Source organism: Castor canadensis, chromosome 10 (genome assembly GCF_047511655.1).
Source record: "Castor canadensis chromosome 10, mCasCan1.hap1v2, whole genome shotgun sequence".
Taxonomy (NCBI): domain Eukaryota; kingdom Metazoa; phylum Chordata; class Mammalia; order Rodentia; family Castoridae; genus Castor; species Castor canadensis.
The window spans coordinates 135638150-135654693 of NC_133395.1; the positions used below are offsets into that span (position 1 = coordinate 135638150).

Here is a 16544-nt window from a genome sequence, read left to right on the forward strand (position 1 = left end):
CCTATTGGCCTCTGTCACTTTAAAGTATCTGCATTAGTTCTTTTGCATTGAAGACATGAAATGCTATCTTGTTTTTTTTGTGTTTCTTGCCTATCCTCATACCTCCCTTGTGTGCTCTCGCCTTATCATGTGATCAGAGACCAATCCCCTTGTTGTGTTTTCCCTTGATCTAAAGTCCACATATGAGGGAGCACATATGATTTTTGGTCTTCTGGGCATGGCTAACCTCACTCAGGATGATGTTCTCTAGTTCCATCCATTTACCGATAAGATTTCATTCTTCTTCATGGCTGAGTAGTATTCCATTGTATATAAATACCACATTTTCTTAATCCATTCATCAATAGTGGGGCATCTTGGCTGTTTCCATAACTTGGCTATTGTGAATAGAACTGCAATAAACATAGGTGTGCAAGTGCCTTTGGAGTAATCTGTGTCGCATTCCTTTGGGTATATCCCCAAGAGTGGTATTGCTGGATCATATCTGCCTTTCCTTTAAAATAAAATAAAAACTAAACACAATTTCTCTTAAGATCACAGGATCAAGAGTCTTGTTCCCAGTTAAAAATAGTGCTGCTTACATGGCTTTTACCTGACTATCTTTAAGAGTAGAGCCTGAAAAAGAAGCTTCAACTATCTAGAATTCTAGAGCTAAAAATATCCTTCTACATCATCAAATTTCAGCCCAATCTCTTCATTTACAGATAGGAAAAATGCCTCAGGTGGAGGCAAAATCAGAGGTAAGGATTTGGTACTATTCTCCAGTCTCTGTACCACACTGCTTCTCAAACTACCTCAGATCAGAAAGGATTCAGAGCTAGATAGCATTAATTAGGACATGGGCCCTGTGTTTTATGATTTGCTGATTCACTTACTGACTTGACCTCTCTGTGAAAAATTAAAGTGATCATAATATATTTGTCTGTGTTTTTGTTGCTGTAATAAAAACTCCTTTACAAGGAAAAAGAGGTTTATTTAGTTTATAATTATGGAGGCCACAGGTCCGAGATTGGGTGGCCCCATTAGCTCAGGCTGAATGAAGACCTCATGGCAGATCACAATGGTGGGAGCACATTCAGAAGGAAGAGATCACATGAAAGACAGAAAATAGAGTCAGCGGTCAAGGCTGAGCTTTTATAATGACTCCAGGAGCCCAGTGTTCCTTCTGAAGTCAGTGCCTCCAGTGACCTAAGAACTTCTCACTAGGCCCTACCTCTTAAAAGTTCTACATCATCTCCAGTATCATCACCCTGGGACCAAGCTACCAATAGATGATCCTTTGAGGGAACAAAGAACCTCCAAACTATAACAAATGCTTTGTACTGTATGCACATAAGTCACTCAGAGTGGCCAGCACATAGTAAGTCTTTTTTATTTAAGTCAGTTAGTAAAATTAGCTACATAATGTTATTCATGAGGCCTCTCCTGTCTTCAATGCCTGCTTCCAACTTCTACTCATTTCTCTCATCTTGTTTACATTTCTTTCATTTGAATTTCCAGGTCCTTATACAGTTTGCAATACATGCCTATACCCAAATTAAAAGAAATTATTAATTTTGCAAATTAAAGTTACACTTTGGCTCTGCTTATATAGAACAGACTAAGCATTGTGATCAATTCACTGCTAGTTTTAAAAAATCAATGAACATTGTTTAGCTGACTTGATTAATTTTTGGAATGAATTGATCATCAGTGTGATTGATTGAGTTATCTGCCCTACTCCTGATTTCCCTAAGCAAAGGTCAAGAGGCAGGTTATTAAAGAAAAGAAGCTGGAGACATGGTAGAGTGCCTGCCTAGCAAGTGTGAGGCCCTGAGAACTTACACCAGAAGTGTCAAAAAAAAAAAAAAAGAAAGAAAAAACAAGCCACTGCACAATCTCTAAATGAATATTTTCCTACGCCACTAATAAATGGTTGCTTAATGAAACACTAAAGGTCAGTGCCCTTCAAAGTGTTTTCAACGTTGTCTAAGTAACTGATGGGTAAGTGAAGCAATGTGGGAGTCTGATAGTGTGGCTGGAGATTGGGAATGGAGTCGATTGTCCTCCAAATGTGTGATCTCAAAATGAGCCATTGTTTAAGATGTGCTGAGCAGTCTCTAGAGCCTTCTCTAACTTCATACTTCTGCGTATTTCTCAGGGAGGCTATCCTGCTTGACTTTGATCAGCTGGAGCCCATTCAGAATCTGAGGTCAATGTTATGCCTGGCTCTCCCGTAAGCACCTTTCCAACCATGCCAAACCACCTACTTGGATTGGATTCATGCCAGCTGGCACTGGACTTATGGCTTTTCAATTTTTCTTTTGTTTTTAAATTCTTCTTCAGCAATTCTTCAGTCTACCCAGTAGAGTCCTGCCCTGTTTACCATGCCTGGCCAACCCTCCTGAAAGGGTAATGTGCTGGCCATGCCCAGCTCCTCTTAGAAGCTGAATGAATTGTGACCCCAGCTTTTATGCTCAGCTTGGAGACCAGCTGCGCCTTTGGGCTTTTCCCAGAGATGTTGGCTGAGGCTGCACCTGCAGTGTGATGGATTTGCCCTGGCTTAAAAGAGGAAGGAGAATGAAGGGGAATCAAAAGACCACTTGTGTCCATCCTCTTTGCACACTAGTACATTTATACCACCCAAACACACCAGAGAATTTTGAAGTCTCTATTAAATAACAACAACAAAAACAACAACAAATACAATAGGAAGAAAATTAACAAGGAAGAGAACAATCAGTTTTTCTTTTGGAAGGAGAAAAACCACCACAGAAATTTAAAATTGGATTAGGAAATGCTAAATTGGGAGTCAAAACACTTGGAATTTGTTTTGTTTCTCTACCAACTAACTGGGTCAGTTTGGATCACCGAGGGAATCTCTATGGTTCTGTCTGTTAAAAAAAAAAAAGAGGTCTTCCAAAAGAAAGTAAAATGATTTTTTGTAAACATAATGCCTTCTGAAGCAAGTACTAATGATGCTACCTTCAGCACAAAGATTCGCACCTTAATGAAACCAAGTCCACAGTTGTAGGCTTTCATGCATGTAATATTTGCCTATAATATTTAAATATATATATCACATTTTCTCTTTAACTCAGGTAATCATGGTATTATAGTTTTATAATGCAGCGGTTGCAAACTGGCCACAGACTATAAAAGTTCTCCTAAAGAAGACAGATTTTATTTAACCTGCAATGCTAAAACATTTTTGGATGTCTTACTCTCCAGCTTTTTACATGGCCACTGCTCCCTAGTGTGTTAGATTCAACTGCCTTAACCTACCTGGCCCTAGAAGGCACTGAGTCTGAGATTCTCATCAAACTCTATCATAATGTGGAAGTGCTTATTTTTGTTTTGTTTTGTTTGTTGTTTGGCAGTACTGGGGTTTGAACTCAGGACCTCATGCTTGCAAGGCAGGCTCTCTACCATTTGATCCAAGTCTCTAGCCCTCCTCTATCATAATGTAGTAACAAAAAAGAAGGAAGAAAGGAAGGACAGGGGAAGAAACAAACAGTTGTTTCTCTAAAAATGGCTGGAAGTGAACTTTTCCATGACATAAGGGGAATGCATGGATAACATGACTTCTTGAGGTTCTTTTTGGCCCGAGAAGCTATGACTGTGTTTCCTCTCAACCGACTTACTATACGATAAATAAAATTGGATGCGAAGTTACATGACTTGTCAAGGTCACCCAGAAAGTTGTGGTGAAGCCAAAATTAAGAATCCCTTCCCTAGTGGACATCCTCATTCCGCTGCTTGGCCCTCAGTCATGCTGCTTCACTGCTGGCTGGTGAATTATGTGGGCTCTGAGGAACAGTTCCTTATGTCAAAGAGCCTCAGTGAGCTGAGGGATATACTTTATTGTTTCCTAATGCATTATGGAGACTATTATATCTCTTCCTTCCATACAGACCTTCCATCTGTGATCACTAACACACAACAGGGTGTTCAGCTTTGGATAATGGATGAGCCAGGAACATAATTTTGGAAAATGGTTGAACAAAAAAATATCTAAGAATCAGAAAGGGTCAGGGCCAGATAAAAGTTGAAGAAACTAATGTCTTTTAGAAGAGTCTATGCAGATTTAGTGTTCAGAAGGCCCTCTTCCTTCTCGAATGGAAATAAAATACGCCCTACATAAAGAAATTGCTTTAGTCTCTTTCTCTGACTCCACCTGCAACAGCCATCTAAGTTTCAGAACTTGTAGATGATTATACTACAAAAGACACTCTGCTGATTTTAGCAACTTAGTACTCCCTTTTATCTTCAACACGCATACAAAAAAAAAAAGATTCAGATTCAATATGAGACTTCAAACCTGTAAATAATAATAGCTAACATCTACTGGGCACTTGAACTATGCCAGGCTCTCTGCCAAAAGCTTTACATTTAATATCTCACTCTAATTCTCTCACCACTCTTGCAAAGCAGGTTTTATGATCTCCATTTTCTTAAAAATGGAAACTGAGACAGAAAATATCAGTAACTTGCCCAAGGTCACAGAGCAGAATTTGAAACCAGGTCTGCTTCTCCAAAAGGCACATTCTTAACCCTAAGCTATGCTCCTGTATATAAAAAGCTTGAAACTCTCAGGAGTGTTAACAATCAACACTTACCCCTGCAGCAGCAGACAAGGTAGCCCTCAGCACAGGGTGATCCTTCTGGATGACCAATCCACAGGAGGAGCCTGGCTCCACAATACCCTCTGGGAGTAACTACAGGAAGAGTTCTTATTAAGGCATGCATTTTTTTAATGCTGTATGGCCAGAAGGAAAGCTAGATTAAACAAGATCCTACTCCATTTTTGAAGTCATTCCCAAAAGAAAATAAGCAAATTTGAATGCAGCAGTAGCCCTGGATCTATTTAGAGACTGATGGAGATAAAAGAATGATTTTTTGGGGAACATTTTCAATACAGTATGCACTTGTCCAACAAATGTCTTCATTGTGTCTTTCGTTTAATTGTTATGCTGGGTGGGGGCACATTGTGGCATTTACAAAATTTCTTACAATATACCAAATATATCCTTTATCTCTACCTCCCCCCCCCCCAACACACACCATTCCTGGACACCAGATGTCTTAAGAAGATACTGGTCTTCATTTTGGGATCAAAAATTTAGTTCTTCCTTGTAGGAAGATGGCATAACAAAACCCACTCAAAAGCTGTTGAATAATAAGGGTTAGGGGAAAAGGGTAACGGAGAGTAATAAAGGGGGCTAATCTGAGAAAAAGTACAGTATATTCACAGGGGGAATTACCATCATGAAACCCCTTTGAGCATGAATATGGACTTAAAATTAAGGACAGGATTGTAAAACAGGTCCTGTTAGGAGGTGGGTACTTATTGGAGGGAGGAGGGTGAATATGATCCTTGTACTTTATATACTTATGAAATAGAACAATGAAACCTGTTGTAATCATTTTAAGTGGGGAGGGGGATGAGGGAGTGAGATGATGAGAATGAACTTAACCTAGGTACATTGTAAGCAATACGGAAATGTCACAATGAAATCCCCCCTATGCAACCAATATATGCTAATAAAAATTTTTAAAAAAGGACCTAAAATTATAAGACCCTTTGGTCAGGAAAAGTAGATAGTTGATTTAGAATAAATTCAATGTATTACATTAAAAATAGTTCTTTATTGCTGTGACTATACTGTCTAGGAGATGATATTAATTTCCAGATTGGAGGTTTGTGAGGATTGTTTCATTTTGTTGTGTTTTGCAGTGCTGAGGATCAAACCCAGGGCTGCCCACATGTGTAAGGCAAGCACTCTACTGCTGAGCTCCATCCCCAGCCAGAGGTTTACATTTTATAATTTGTTTTAATTTGTTTCTGATGCAATATTTGGTCTCTGGATTTCTCACCCTATTAATTAATGATAGAAATGATAAATAATAGCAAGGACACTCCCAAACACCTGCCATGCCCAAGTTCCTTAAAGAGTTTTGCTTATGCATTACCTCCCAATAGCAGGGTGAGAATGGGATGTAATGACAAAGTTGATGAAGTTCCAAGATTCAAATAAGCCCCAAGTGATGGTGGCATTAGTTGAATATTTTCATATAGATTACTTTATTTAGTTATCTTAATTTTTTATGTATGAACAATGCATAATTAGCCTTAATTTTAGCTGTGGAAACTGAGGCACAAAGTATTTAGTCATGTGTACAAGGTAATGCATATAAAAAGTAGAGAAGTCAGAATTGGAATCCAGACCACTTGATTCCCCAGGAGAGTTCTTCCTACAATGCCATAGCTAGCTGCCTGATTTTTTTTTTTACAATAGTATGGATGTACTGTGTACATTTGCACATTTGCTCAACTCCAGAAGAGCTTAATCCATACGATCCCCCAGCCTTCAATCCTACCACATATTGTCCATCCCCTCTAAAACAATTCCATGGGAGAGATGCGAGCCAGAACTAAATTCACAAATGGTGAGGTCCGATTTCATTTCCTTTGGAGTTTTATATTCAGAGCAGAATGTCCCAAGCATATCATGTTGGGGGAAGTATCGAATACGGTTATCTAATTGTTTATGGGCCTTTTTGTGAAATGTGTCCCTTGCCAACTCTGAACCTTTAAAGCCATGGTTTGTTGTTTTTTTTTCAAAGAATTATTTCTTTAAACTGCCAGACTTTGTGGAACATCAATCTGGTAATTAGCAAGACATTTTCTTCTCACCTTTGACAAATTTAGCCAGTTACTCCTAGAATAAAGCCATTTTACATTTTACAAAAGGTATGCCAACCATTTTTCATTTGTTACAGAATTTAAGATAATTTGTATAATAAAAGTTGATCTCAGTTATAGTGCATTTATGTCTTCTGCTGTAGTAAAAAAAAACAACAGCATATTTACCATCTCGTGTGTAAGTGTACAGTTCAGTTGTGTTAAGTACATTGACACTCCTAGGGAACACATCTCTAAAACTTTTTCATCTTCGGTGAAACTCTGTGCTTCTCAGATACTAACTCTCTCTGCCCAGCTCTTGACAATCACCTCTCTGTTCCATTGGTCTGTATGTCCTTTTGTGTTATAGAAGTTTCATTCTCTGTTTTCAAAGGAGTCAAATTCAGGTTTGGGAGAAGAAATGCCTTTCTTCTATATTTGATGTGATATCAGACAGTTCTGAATTATTGTGGTGTGTGTGTGTAAGACAAGTTTGAACATTTCAATATAATTATCTCATCGTTTAATTTAAACTAAGATGGAGCATTTCTCATGATAACCTTCAATCTATGGCCCCAAAAACTATTTATTTATTAATAATAAACTATTTGGGGAGTCTCTCATGCAAATTTTAATACATATTTTACTTCTCGATACATCTCTTTAAATTCAATGAAACATAAAAAATAGTTGCAATTTAATCTAGTTATGATTTCTATTTTGTATTAAGATTGAGGAATAACCTATGCCAGAAACTTTGTTAATTTTGCTGTGGCCCGTGCACTTGTATTGGTGGAAACAGAAACAAGAGTGGAATAAATTTATGGAGTTAATGATATTTGGAAAATGTTATTCTCTGAGGTATGTTTTCATTTTATAGAATTTCCTGATAAAAGTCAGAGTCGGGTAGTTTTATAATATTGAAAAGTTTTGCAGATACATAATAAATGGCAAAGTAACCAGATTTGGGGATGAAGGGAAGGGAGAGGAATGCCAAATGTTTCTTCCACACAGACTAGCCAGCTTTCAGCATCATGCAACACATTCATTTTATCTCCAACTTGCCAGAATCTGGAGTGGATGATTTTATCTTCTTATACCAATGACATGATTTGTGTACTTTGTAAAACAACTGAAAAGTTGTAGGATGTCTTTTATTTCTACTGAAATATGACTTAACTATAACTTTTAGTCCTGGCTCTTTGCATTATTATACTTTTTGGTCAATCACGGGATAACTATGCTTTGCAAAGTAAAAAGATAACATGAAGTGCTAACGGGAAGTGAGAGCTTGTTATATGCTAATCACTGAGCACCAGGCTATAAAACTCATTATGTGCACTGTTTTAATGAATCTTTCTAAAAAGCACTAGCCTCCAAAGTCCCTTCAGTACTCAAAGCTGAAGTGCATTATAACAGGAAAAATTACTTTTATTAATTAGCAAGTGACTGACCCATTCTTGGGAAAGCAAGACCAACACTAGATCCATAATGGCTTTTTATACCTGATTGGAATCTAGAAAACTAGAACCAGTAACCACTAATATTATCTTTATTAGCCTATGAACAATACATACCTGACCTCAGAAGTTTTTACTAAAACCAATAAATAATGATCAATAAAATCAAATAGCCTCAGTTTTTCCCCTTTTACTTGTCCTTTGACAACCACTATTTAGCTAAGACTAAAATGGATGAGAGACACAATGACATAATAAGTATAATTAAGTTTTGTGAGCATTTAATATTTAAAATATATGCTAGTCACCACACTAAGAGCTGTGAGACCAGCTCTGTTTTATAAATTGAAGAAACTGAGAGATTAAATAACATATCCATGGTCTATAGCTGTTAAGTAGCCAGTGGTCACTCCCATGAGATTCTTGCAACCTTGTATGTGAGATACGTATTTTTTTTTTCAGTACTGAGGATTGAACCCAAGGCCTCATGCATGGTAGTAAAGTGTTCTACCACTGAGCTGTATACCCAATCTGAGGTATTTTTTTATATACACATATATTGAGTACATTTGTGATTCTTTAATGAAGACCTGTGATATGCTGTTTTGATTTATTCAATCAAGATCATTTGTGGCTATTAGAATATAGGAAAACCTGATGTCTTCCTTTCATGGTTGTATTAAGTTAACTTTTAACATAAAAATAATTGAGCTAAAAAGGGTTTGACATGGCATACACCTGCATACACAGCTACTTGAGGCAGAGATCCAGTAACTGAAGACCAATGCAGGCAAAAAGTCAGTGGGTCCCCCAGATCCCTAAGGAGAGCATGGTAGTACACATTTGTAAGCCTAGCTGTGAGGGAAGGACATGTAGGAGGATCTTAGTTCAAGGCTGGCCTGGGCAAAAACATGAGACAAAATCCAGAAAGGAACTAAAGCAAAAAAAAAAAAAAGGTCTAGGGTGTAGTTCAAGTGTACAAGGCCCTCAGTTTTCAAACCTAGTGTGCCCAAAAACAATAATGATAATAATTAAGCTAGAAACATTTTGCTGCATATTTCTACAAAATGTAACATTTGGGAAAGAAAGAATTCTGATAAACAAATGAGGTATTGATAAAATGTAAATAATTTAAAATGCACTAAGTCTTTAATCAACTATCTTCCATCTTTGGCTTTTACTAGGAATAAACTTTTAACTTTTTTGGATATATTAAATATCCAAAAAATATATATTAAAAAAATATATATATCCATTAAATATGTGTAGTTTCTAAAATAATCTTTGTTTTTTAAAGAAATGACATCTGTAAACTGTTCTGGGTATTCCTAGTAAGAGTGGGTATTTGTGTATATATGTGTGTGTTTAATGACTTTGTCCAGAAGTACATGCAGTTTAATTGAGAAGTGAAAGAACACTAATTAGTTTTAGTGTAGTAAGTGGGATACGGTAAGAGTGTGCTGCAGTTTAAAGACTTGTGTAGTTATTTTATAAGCACTTTGAACATGTCTTTTATTAGACTTGTGAGTGACTATATCCTTTAAGTCAACAAAAGAAAGGTTATAATGTAGAAATTATGTGGAATAAGCATAACATCTTTGCTAATCTAATTTTCAGACACATCTCCAGACTTCAGTTTGGGCGAAGTGACTCACACGAAGAGCTCTGCATATGCCTGGAATTGAGACACACATTTAAAAGACATCAACTTGCCTTTTGAAAAGTCCAAAACAAACATTCCTTCAGACTCTGGAATTCTGTACATTTCAACCGATACTTGCTTGAATGTTACATTTTCCGCTTGCTGTCCTCCTTACTGCTATATAGTGTTTGCATTTTGTTAAAACTGAGCATTGTCAGGAGTTGAGCTCATTCAGCAAGCCAGCATGGCTAGGATGAGTGTTGTAGGAGCAGCTTGCCGGATGGTGCTGGGCTTGCTAATGACTTCATTTGCTGAGTCTTCCATCCTGAATACCGAGTGTCCACAGCTTTGCGTTTGTGAAATTCGTCCCTGGTTTACCCCACAATCCACGTACAGAGAAGCCACCACTGTTGATTGTAATGATCTCCGCCTAACAAGGATTCCCAGCAACCTTTCCAGTGACACACAAGTGCTTCTCTTACAGAGCAATAACATTGCAAAGACAGTGGATGAACTTCAGCAGCTTTTCAACTTGACTGAGCTAGACTTCTCCCAAAACAACTTTACAAATATTAAGGAGGTAGGGCTGGCAAACTTGACCCAGCTCACTACTCTGCATTTGGAGGAAAATCAGATTACGGAGATGACTGATTACTGTTTGCAAGACCTCAGCAACCTTCAAGAACTCTATATCAACCACAACCAGATTAGCACTATTTCTGCTAATGCCTTCTCTGGCTTAAAAAATCTTTTAAGGCTCCACTTGAATTCCAACAAATTGAAAGTGATTGATAGTCGTTGGTTTGATTCTACACCCAACCTGGAAATTCTCATGATTGGGGAAAACCCTGTGATTGGAATCCTGGATATGAACTTCAAACCCCTCTCAAATTTGAGAAGCTTAGTTTTGGCAGGAATGTATCTCACTGATATTCCTGGAAATGCCTTGGTGGGCTTGGATAGCCTTGAGAGCCTATCGTTTTATGATAACAAATTGGTCAAAGTCCCTCAACTTGCCCTGCAAAAAGTTCCAAATTTGAAATTTTTAGACCTCAACAAAAATCCCATTCACAAAATACAAGAAGGAGACTTTAAAAATATGCTTCGTTTAAAAGAACTAGGAATCAACAATATGGGGGAACTTGTTTCTGTGGACCGCTATGCCCTGGATAACTTGCCTGAACTGACAAAGCTAGAAGCAACCAATAACCCCAAACTATCTTATATCCACCGCTTGGCTTTTCGAAGCGTTCCTGCCCTAGAAAGCTTGATGTTGAACAACAATGCCTTGAACGCCGTTTATCAAAAGACAGTGGAATCCCTTCCCAATTTGCGTGAAATCAGTATCCACAGCAATCCTCTGAGGTGTGACTGTGTCATCCACTGGATTAACTCCAACAAAACAAACTTCCGCTTCATGGAGCCCTTATCCATGTTCTGTGCCATGCCACCCGAATACAGAGGGCAACAGGTGAAGGAAGTCTTAATCCAGGATTCAAGTGAACAGTGCCTCCCAATGATATCACATGACACATTCCCAAATCATTTAAACATGGACATCGGCACAACACTTTTCCTAGATTGTCGGGCTATGGCTGAGCCAGAACCTGAAATTTACTGGGTCACTCCCATTGGAAATAAAATAACTGTGGAAACCCTTTCAGATAAATACAAGCTAAGTAGTGAAGGTACCTTGGAAATATCTAACATACAGATTGAAGACTCAGGAAGATATACATGTGTTGCCCAGAATGTCCAAGGGGCGGACACTAGAGTGGCAACAATTAAGGTTAATGGAACCCTTCTAGAAGGTACCCAGGTGCTGAAAATATATGTGAAGCAGACAGAATCTCATTCCATTTTAGTGTCCTGGAAAGTCAATTCCAACGTCATGACATCAAACTTAAAATGGTCATCCGCCACTATGAAGATTGACAATCCCCACATTACATATACAGCCAGGGTCCCAGTAGATGTTCATGAATACAACCTAACACACCTGCAGCCTTCTACAGATTATGAAGTGTGTCTCACAGTGTCCAATATTCATCAGCAGACTCAAAAGTCATGTGTAAATGTCACAACCAAAACTGCTGCCTTTGCACTGGACATCTCTGATCAAGAAACCAGCACAGCCCTTGCTGCAGTAATGGGGTCCATGTTTGCTGTTATTAGCCTTGCATCCATTGCCGTATACATTGCTAAAAGATTTAAGAGAAAAAACTACCACCATTCACTTAAAAAGTATATGCAAAAAACCTCTTCAATCCCACTAAATGAGCTGTACCCACCACTCATTAACCTCTGGGAAGGCGATAGCGAGAAAGACAAAGATGGTTCTGCAGATACCAAGCCGACCCAAGTTGACACATCCAGAAGCTATTACATGTGGTAACTAGTAGATATTTTGCTTCTGGTAGTAAGGAGCACAAAGACGTTTTTGCTTTATTCTGCAAAAGTAACAAGTTGAAGACTTTTGTATTTTTGACTTTGCTAGTTTGTGGCAGAGTGGAGAGGACGGATGGATATTTCAAATTTTTTTAGTATAGCGTATCGCGAGGGTTTGGACACAGCTGGCAGTGACTCTAGGCTTCCAGCTTGTGTTTGGTTTTTATTCTTATCATTATTATGATTATTATTATATCATTATTATTATTATTTTATTTTAGTTATGCTAAACTCAATAATGCTGTCTAAACTACAATGCTGAATAAAATGATTAATGACAGGTTGGGGTTCCCCTGTGCTTTTACCAGTAGCCTGACCCCTTCTGAAGCCATGAGTAGAAAGTACCATGTCCTCCAAAAAGATAACGTGCAGTTTTGAAGCAGCATTAAACCTTTTGTAGCAATCTGGTCTACAGACTTTTAACTTCAGAAGCTAAGGCTAGACTTGCTACCTTCACTGAATGATGTTAGTTGACTGTACTGTAATGTTGTATCAACTGAATTGAATGTTTGCCTTACAGCAACTTTTCTTTCCTTCTTCCTCTTTCTTTTTCTTTCTTTTTTTTCTTTTAGTAATAGTCTTAGAACAAGCTAACAGGCAATAGAAGTATGTAAGTCAGATTTTTTTTAATGTAACAAACTACATGTTAATTGTTACTGTATTCTTTTTATCTTTAGTAGACACTTTTAAAAGAAAAGATAATTTTGTTGTGTTTAACTCACCAACATGTGGTGTATAATGAAGACAGACTATAATAAATTAGTTTTGTTCTGATTTTTTTAGAACATTTGCAATAATGTATCATTTATAGTTCTTGGTAGTTGCAGTGACATTTTCACATCCATGGAAATAACAATCAAAATAAATCAGCTATAGCAAGTTGTCTTTTAAAGATAGGCCCTAAAATGTTTTGAATTCTTTTTCTAATGAAAGAAATATCTATTTTAATTAAAACATTCTAATGAGCAGGATTTCTATATTTTAAATATTACTGTCCAGAACCTAATGGGGGGCTGTTCATATAATGAAAAAGAAAGGTGTTTTACTATATCCCATGCATGACTAAACACAGTCATATATTTATGAATACATTGAATATGTCATTCTTTTTTCTCTAATGGTTAGGACCTGATTTATTTTACAGGATATCCATCCAAGTATAAAATTTAGAACTTTGGAGTATTTCAAAATGTATGATGGTACTTTTTAACAGTAGTCTATATGCTTAGACTCATATTAGTCTGTATTTCAGTGTGGAGATATCTGCTGAGACAAGTCTATGATTAATAGAAGACAGAACAACTTCTGTACAGTTGGCATTTTTCATCCAAATAATATATACATAGTTTAGCAGAATTAAATATTTCAATATTCCATGTGAAATACTTGTATAAAGTTTAGAACAGAGGAAGCTAGGTTTACATAGAACTAGTTCCACAGAGGGTAGAGGAAGGTGATTTAAAAGTATAGGTAGAGGACAAAAGACCCATTTGAAAATTCAAATTGATAAGCCAGGGAAATAAAGAAAAGCTGTTCCAGATGGCAGCTGCTGTGGACACACTGTCATGCCAGGAATGATGAGATTGTAAAAAGGGACTGAGGAAACAGGTGCCAGATGAGCAAAAGCAAGGACAAGGGAAGGAAAAAAAGTCCAAATGAGGTGGGCTGAGAGATTTCTTTCATTGTCAGACAATATGTTTTGTAAAACACTTAAAAGATTGTCACTTTCCTTCCCATTCTAAAGGGAGTGGGGAGAGAATTTCAGGTGCTAAAACAAGTAAGGTGCAACAGAACAATGAAGTATCTGAGCTAGAAGCATTTTTCCCACTGCCTTCACTTGTTGAGAAAAACCTAGGCTCAGGGAGGGCTTTCCTGCCCATTCAGAACTTCACACTCCATGGATCTCTCCAGGCCTGGCAGCCTGCTAGACTACCATGCAGGGCTCCTCTTTTATATTTCTAACCAGTCTCTGATGACCCTGCTTCAAAAATGCAGCATTATCTTTAAGGTCCCATTTACTCAGAATACATATTAGCACAAGATCAGAGAATCAGGAAAATGTCTGCATTGTTATTTCTGCCAGGTCCATGTGGGAAACAACTGGAGATGCTTTGGAGGCAACTGTGGGGCAAGCCCTACTGGACAGTTCTTGTCTTCAAACATCTGCAGGGTAGAAGACCACCTAACAATCTCTCGTAAATCTGCAAACCATGAAAAGGCAGCACTGAGGCATTAGACCCAGGCAGCTTGCCGATGTGCAAGGAGGCTTCAGTTATCCCATAAGGCAATGATTCGAACCTAGCACAGAATGAGGGCTTAAATATTAGTAAAAATAAATGAAGGAAAGAAACAATCATTCTTTTCCATTCTGAATACATAGCAAATACAGGGAAATCCAAGTGTTTTTGTCAATGATATCTTTTGCCAGGTCAGTTTAGGGGATTTTTTTTTCCTTTACTTTAAAAAAGAACTACCAGGGCTGGTGGGGGTGACTCAAGTGTCAAGAGCACCTGCCTAGCAAGCGTGAGGCCCTGAGTTCAAACCCCAGTGCTGCCAAAAAAAAAAAAAAAAAAAAACAATGTAGAGAGAAAGAAGTACTACCCTGACAATGTTAATATGTTGGTTTTCACTTGATGGAAAGTAAGATGATGGAGTAGTTTTCACCAGCCAAGTACTTCCTCATTTGTACTTAATTTAATTTGGTAAGTTAGACAGCCAGTGAAATTAGACATCAAACTAGGTCCTGATTGATAATGAAGGTTCATCACCTTTATCAGTGAAGTGATTATTCTGGGTCACATTCTAATTTCACATTTTCCCTTTTGCTTGTTGCTGTCCCCCAGGCATACAGTATATCTCTAACCTGATTTTACAAGGTTATTTTTGGAGCAGTTTCTTAAAACAGGCACTCCCTAATTTGCTCACTTAATTAATGACAAAGCAAACTGATGCCGTGAATATAAAAAGAAATGCAATGTTTGATTATCAATATTCCTAATTTGGCTGCATGATTAGCAAAAAGAAGTCATATCCTTTCTTTAGCAGATAATACAAAAGTCCATGTTTTCTCACATTTGGTTTTTATTCATGCAGTCATTCATTCATTCATTTGCTAAGGACACCAGTCAACCCTTTACCTGATGTTGCTTTCTGTCTCCCTATTCATTTCCAAAGCATTTTCTTGTCTTCATTATGGTTTTTCCCATTAGGGGGAAAAAAGCCTTTAATATTTCTAACACTTTGCTGGGAAAAACCATGCTTTCTGCCTTTCTATTCACTGAGAAGTTAACTTAACTGTTTCTGATGCATTCTAAGTACAACTGAAAATGCTTTTTTCACCTCAGTTCTTTTCACGCTCACCGTGCTTGCAAACAGACTTTTTTTTTTAACTCAAAAGGGATTAGTTGGGGAAAAAATGTTTCTTTAAAGCTAAATTTTAATGTCACCATTTGGAGTTCTCAAGTGATTTGAGCCTAGAAACTTTCAGGACTTGATCTAATCTGGTAAGGACTAGCTGCCTTCCCCTTTATAGGCACACACTGATAGCTCCTCTCAGAACTTGAAATGAGGAGCTTAAAGAACAAGGAGATGGTGTAAAAACTAATGATTCTTACCCTTGCTGGTTCATCATTGTCTAGCACAGGTTAACAGAACTAAATAGGTACAAACTTGATAGTACTAATGCAAAGTATACAACATTTCACTACTGGTGCATCTTAGGGTACCTTTCTGTACTTAGATCCTGAGAAGTTGAAGATTTCATTTAATCCTAAGAATAGTCTGCTAAATTAGATGTTATTCTTTCCAATTTACAGAAAAATTCTTTCCAATTTACAGAAAAAACTCACAGGGGAAGCATTTGCCTGATATCATACAGCTGTATAAGAGGATGACCATGATGGAGTCCCCTTCCTTCCAGTTTTCTCACCTTCCATCCTGTACCCCTTTAAGGTAGAGAGAGGAACATCTTTCAAAAGACAGGTGCTGGAGGACCCGGACACATAGGTAAAGGCAGAGGAAGTACACAAAGAAAAGCTAATAGGAGAGGACATAAAAGGTGTTTATGTGTTAAAATTTATTTCTTTAAGAAGCCTTATATGCTGGGGACCTTGGAAACTATGTTTATATCCGGCAAATTTTTAATTCTGATTTCCATACTATTTCCCTACTACACATTCATAAAATTTAGACACTTTGTTGGGGGGATCCAAAGCTCATTTTTTTTTTAGGAGTAAACCATGGAAAACTTTATGAAACTAATGAACTCTAAAATTTCAGTGGGAGAATGTGAAGTTCATACAATTAAGCAGTTCCAAGGGTGGTATCTGCC

At 37.5% G+C, this 16544-nt stretch overlaps 2 protein-coding genes across 2 annotated transcripts in view; both read left to right on the forward strand.

Annotated features, from left to right (window-relative positions):
* LOC141411564 (uncharacterized) overlaps window positions 1-9880 on the forward strand; it is a 32513-nt gene extending 22633 nt beyond the window's left edge. The window contains exon 4 of the mRNA XM_074044607.1: window positions 9742-9880. Coding sequence (XP_073900708.1) covers window positions 9742-9844 — 103 coding nt within the window. The 3' untranslated portion in view covers window positions 9845-9880. The remainder of the gene's footprint in view (window positions 1-9741) is intronic.
* Window positions 9864-12988, forward strand: Lrrn1 (leucine rich repeat neuronal 1). The gene has a single exon (XM_020184580.2). The coding sequence runs from the start codon at window positions 10011-10013 to the stop codon at window positions 12159-12161; it is 2151 nt and encodes a 716-aa protein (XP_020040169.2). The 5' UTR covers window positions 9864-10010; the 3' UTR covers window positions 12162-12988.
* Window positions 12989-16544: the final 3556 nt, after the last annotated feature.

Coding starts and splice junctions, on each gene's coding strand:
- Lrrn1 (XM_020184580.2), top strand. CDS start 10,011: ATGGCTAGGATGAGTGTTGTAGGAGCAGCTTGCCGGATGGTGCTGGGC.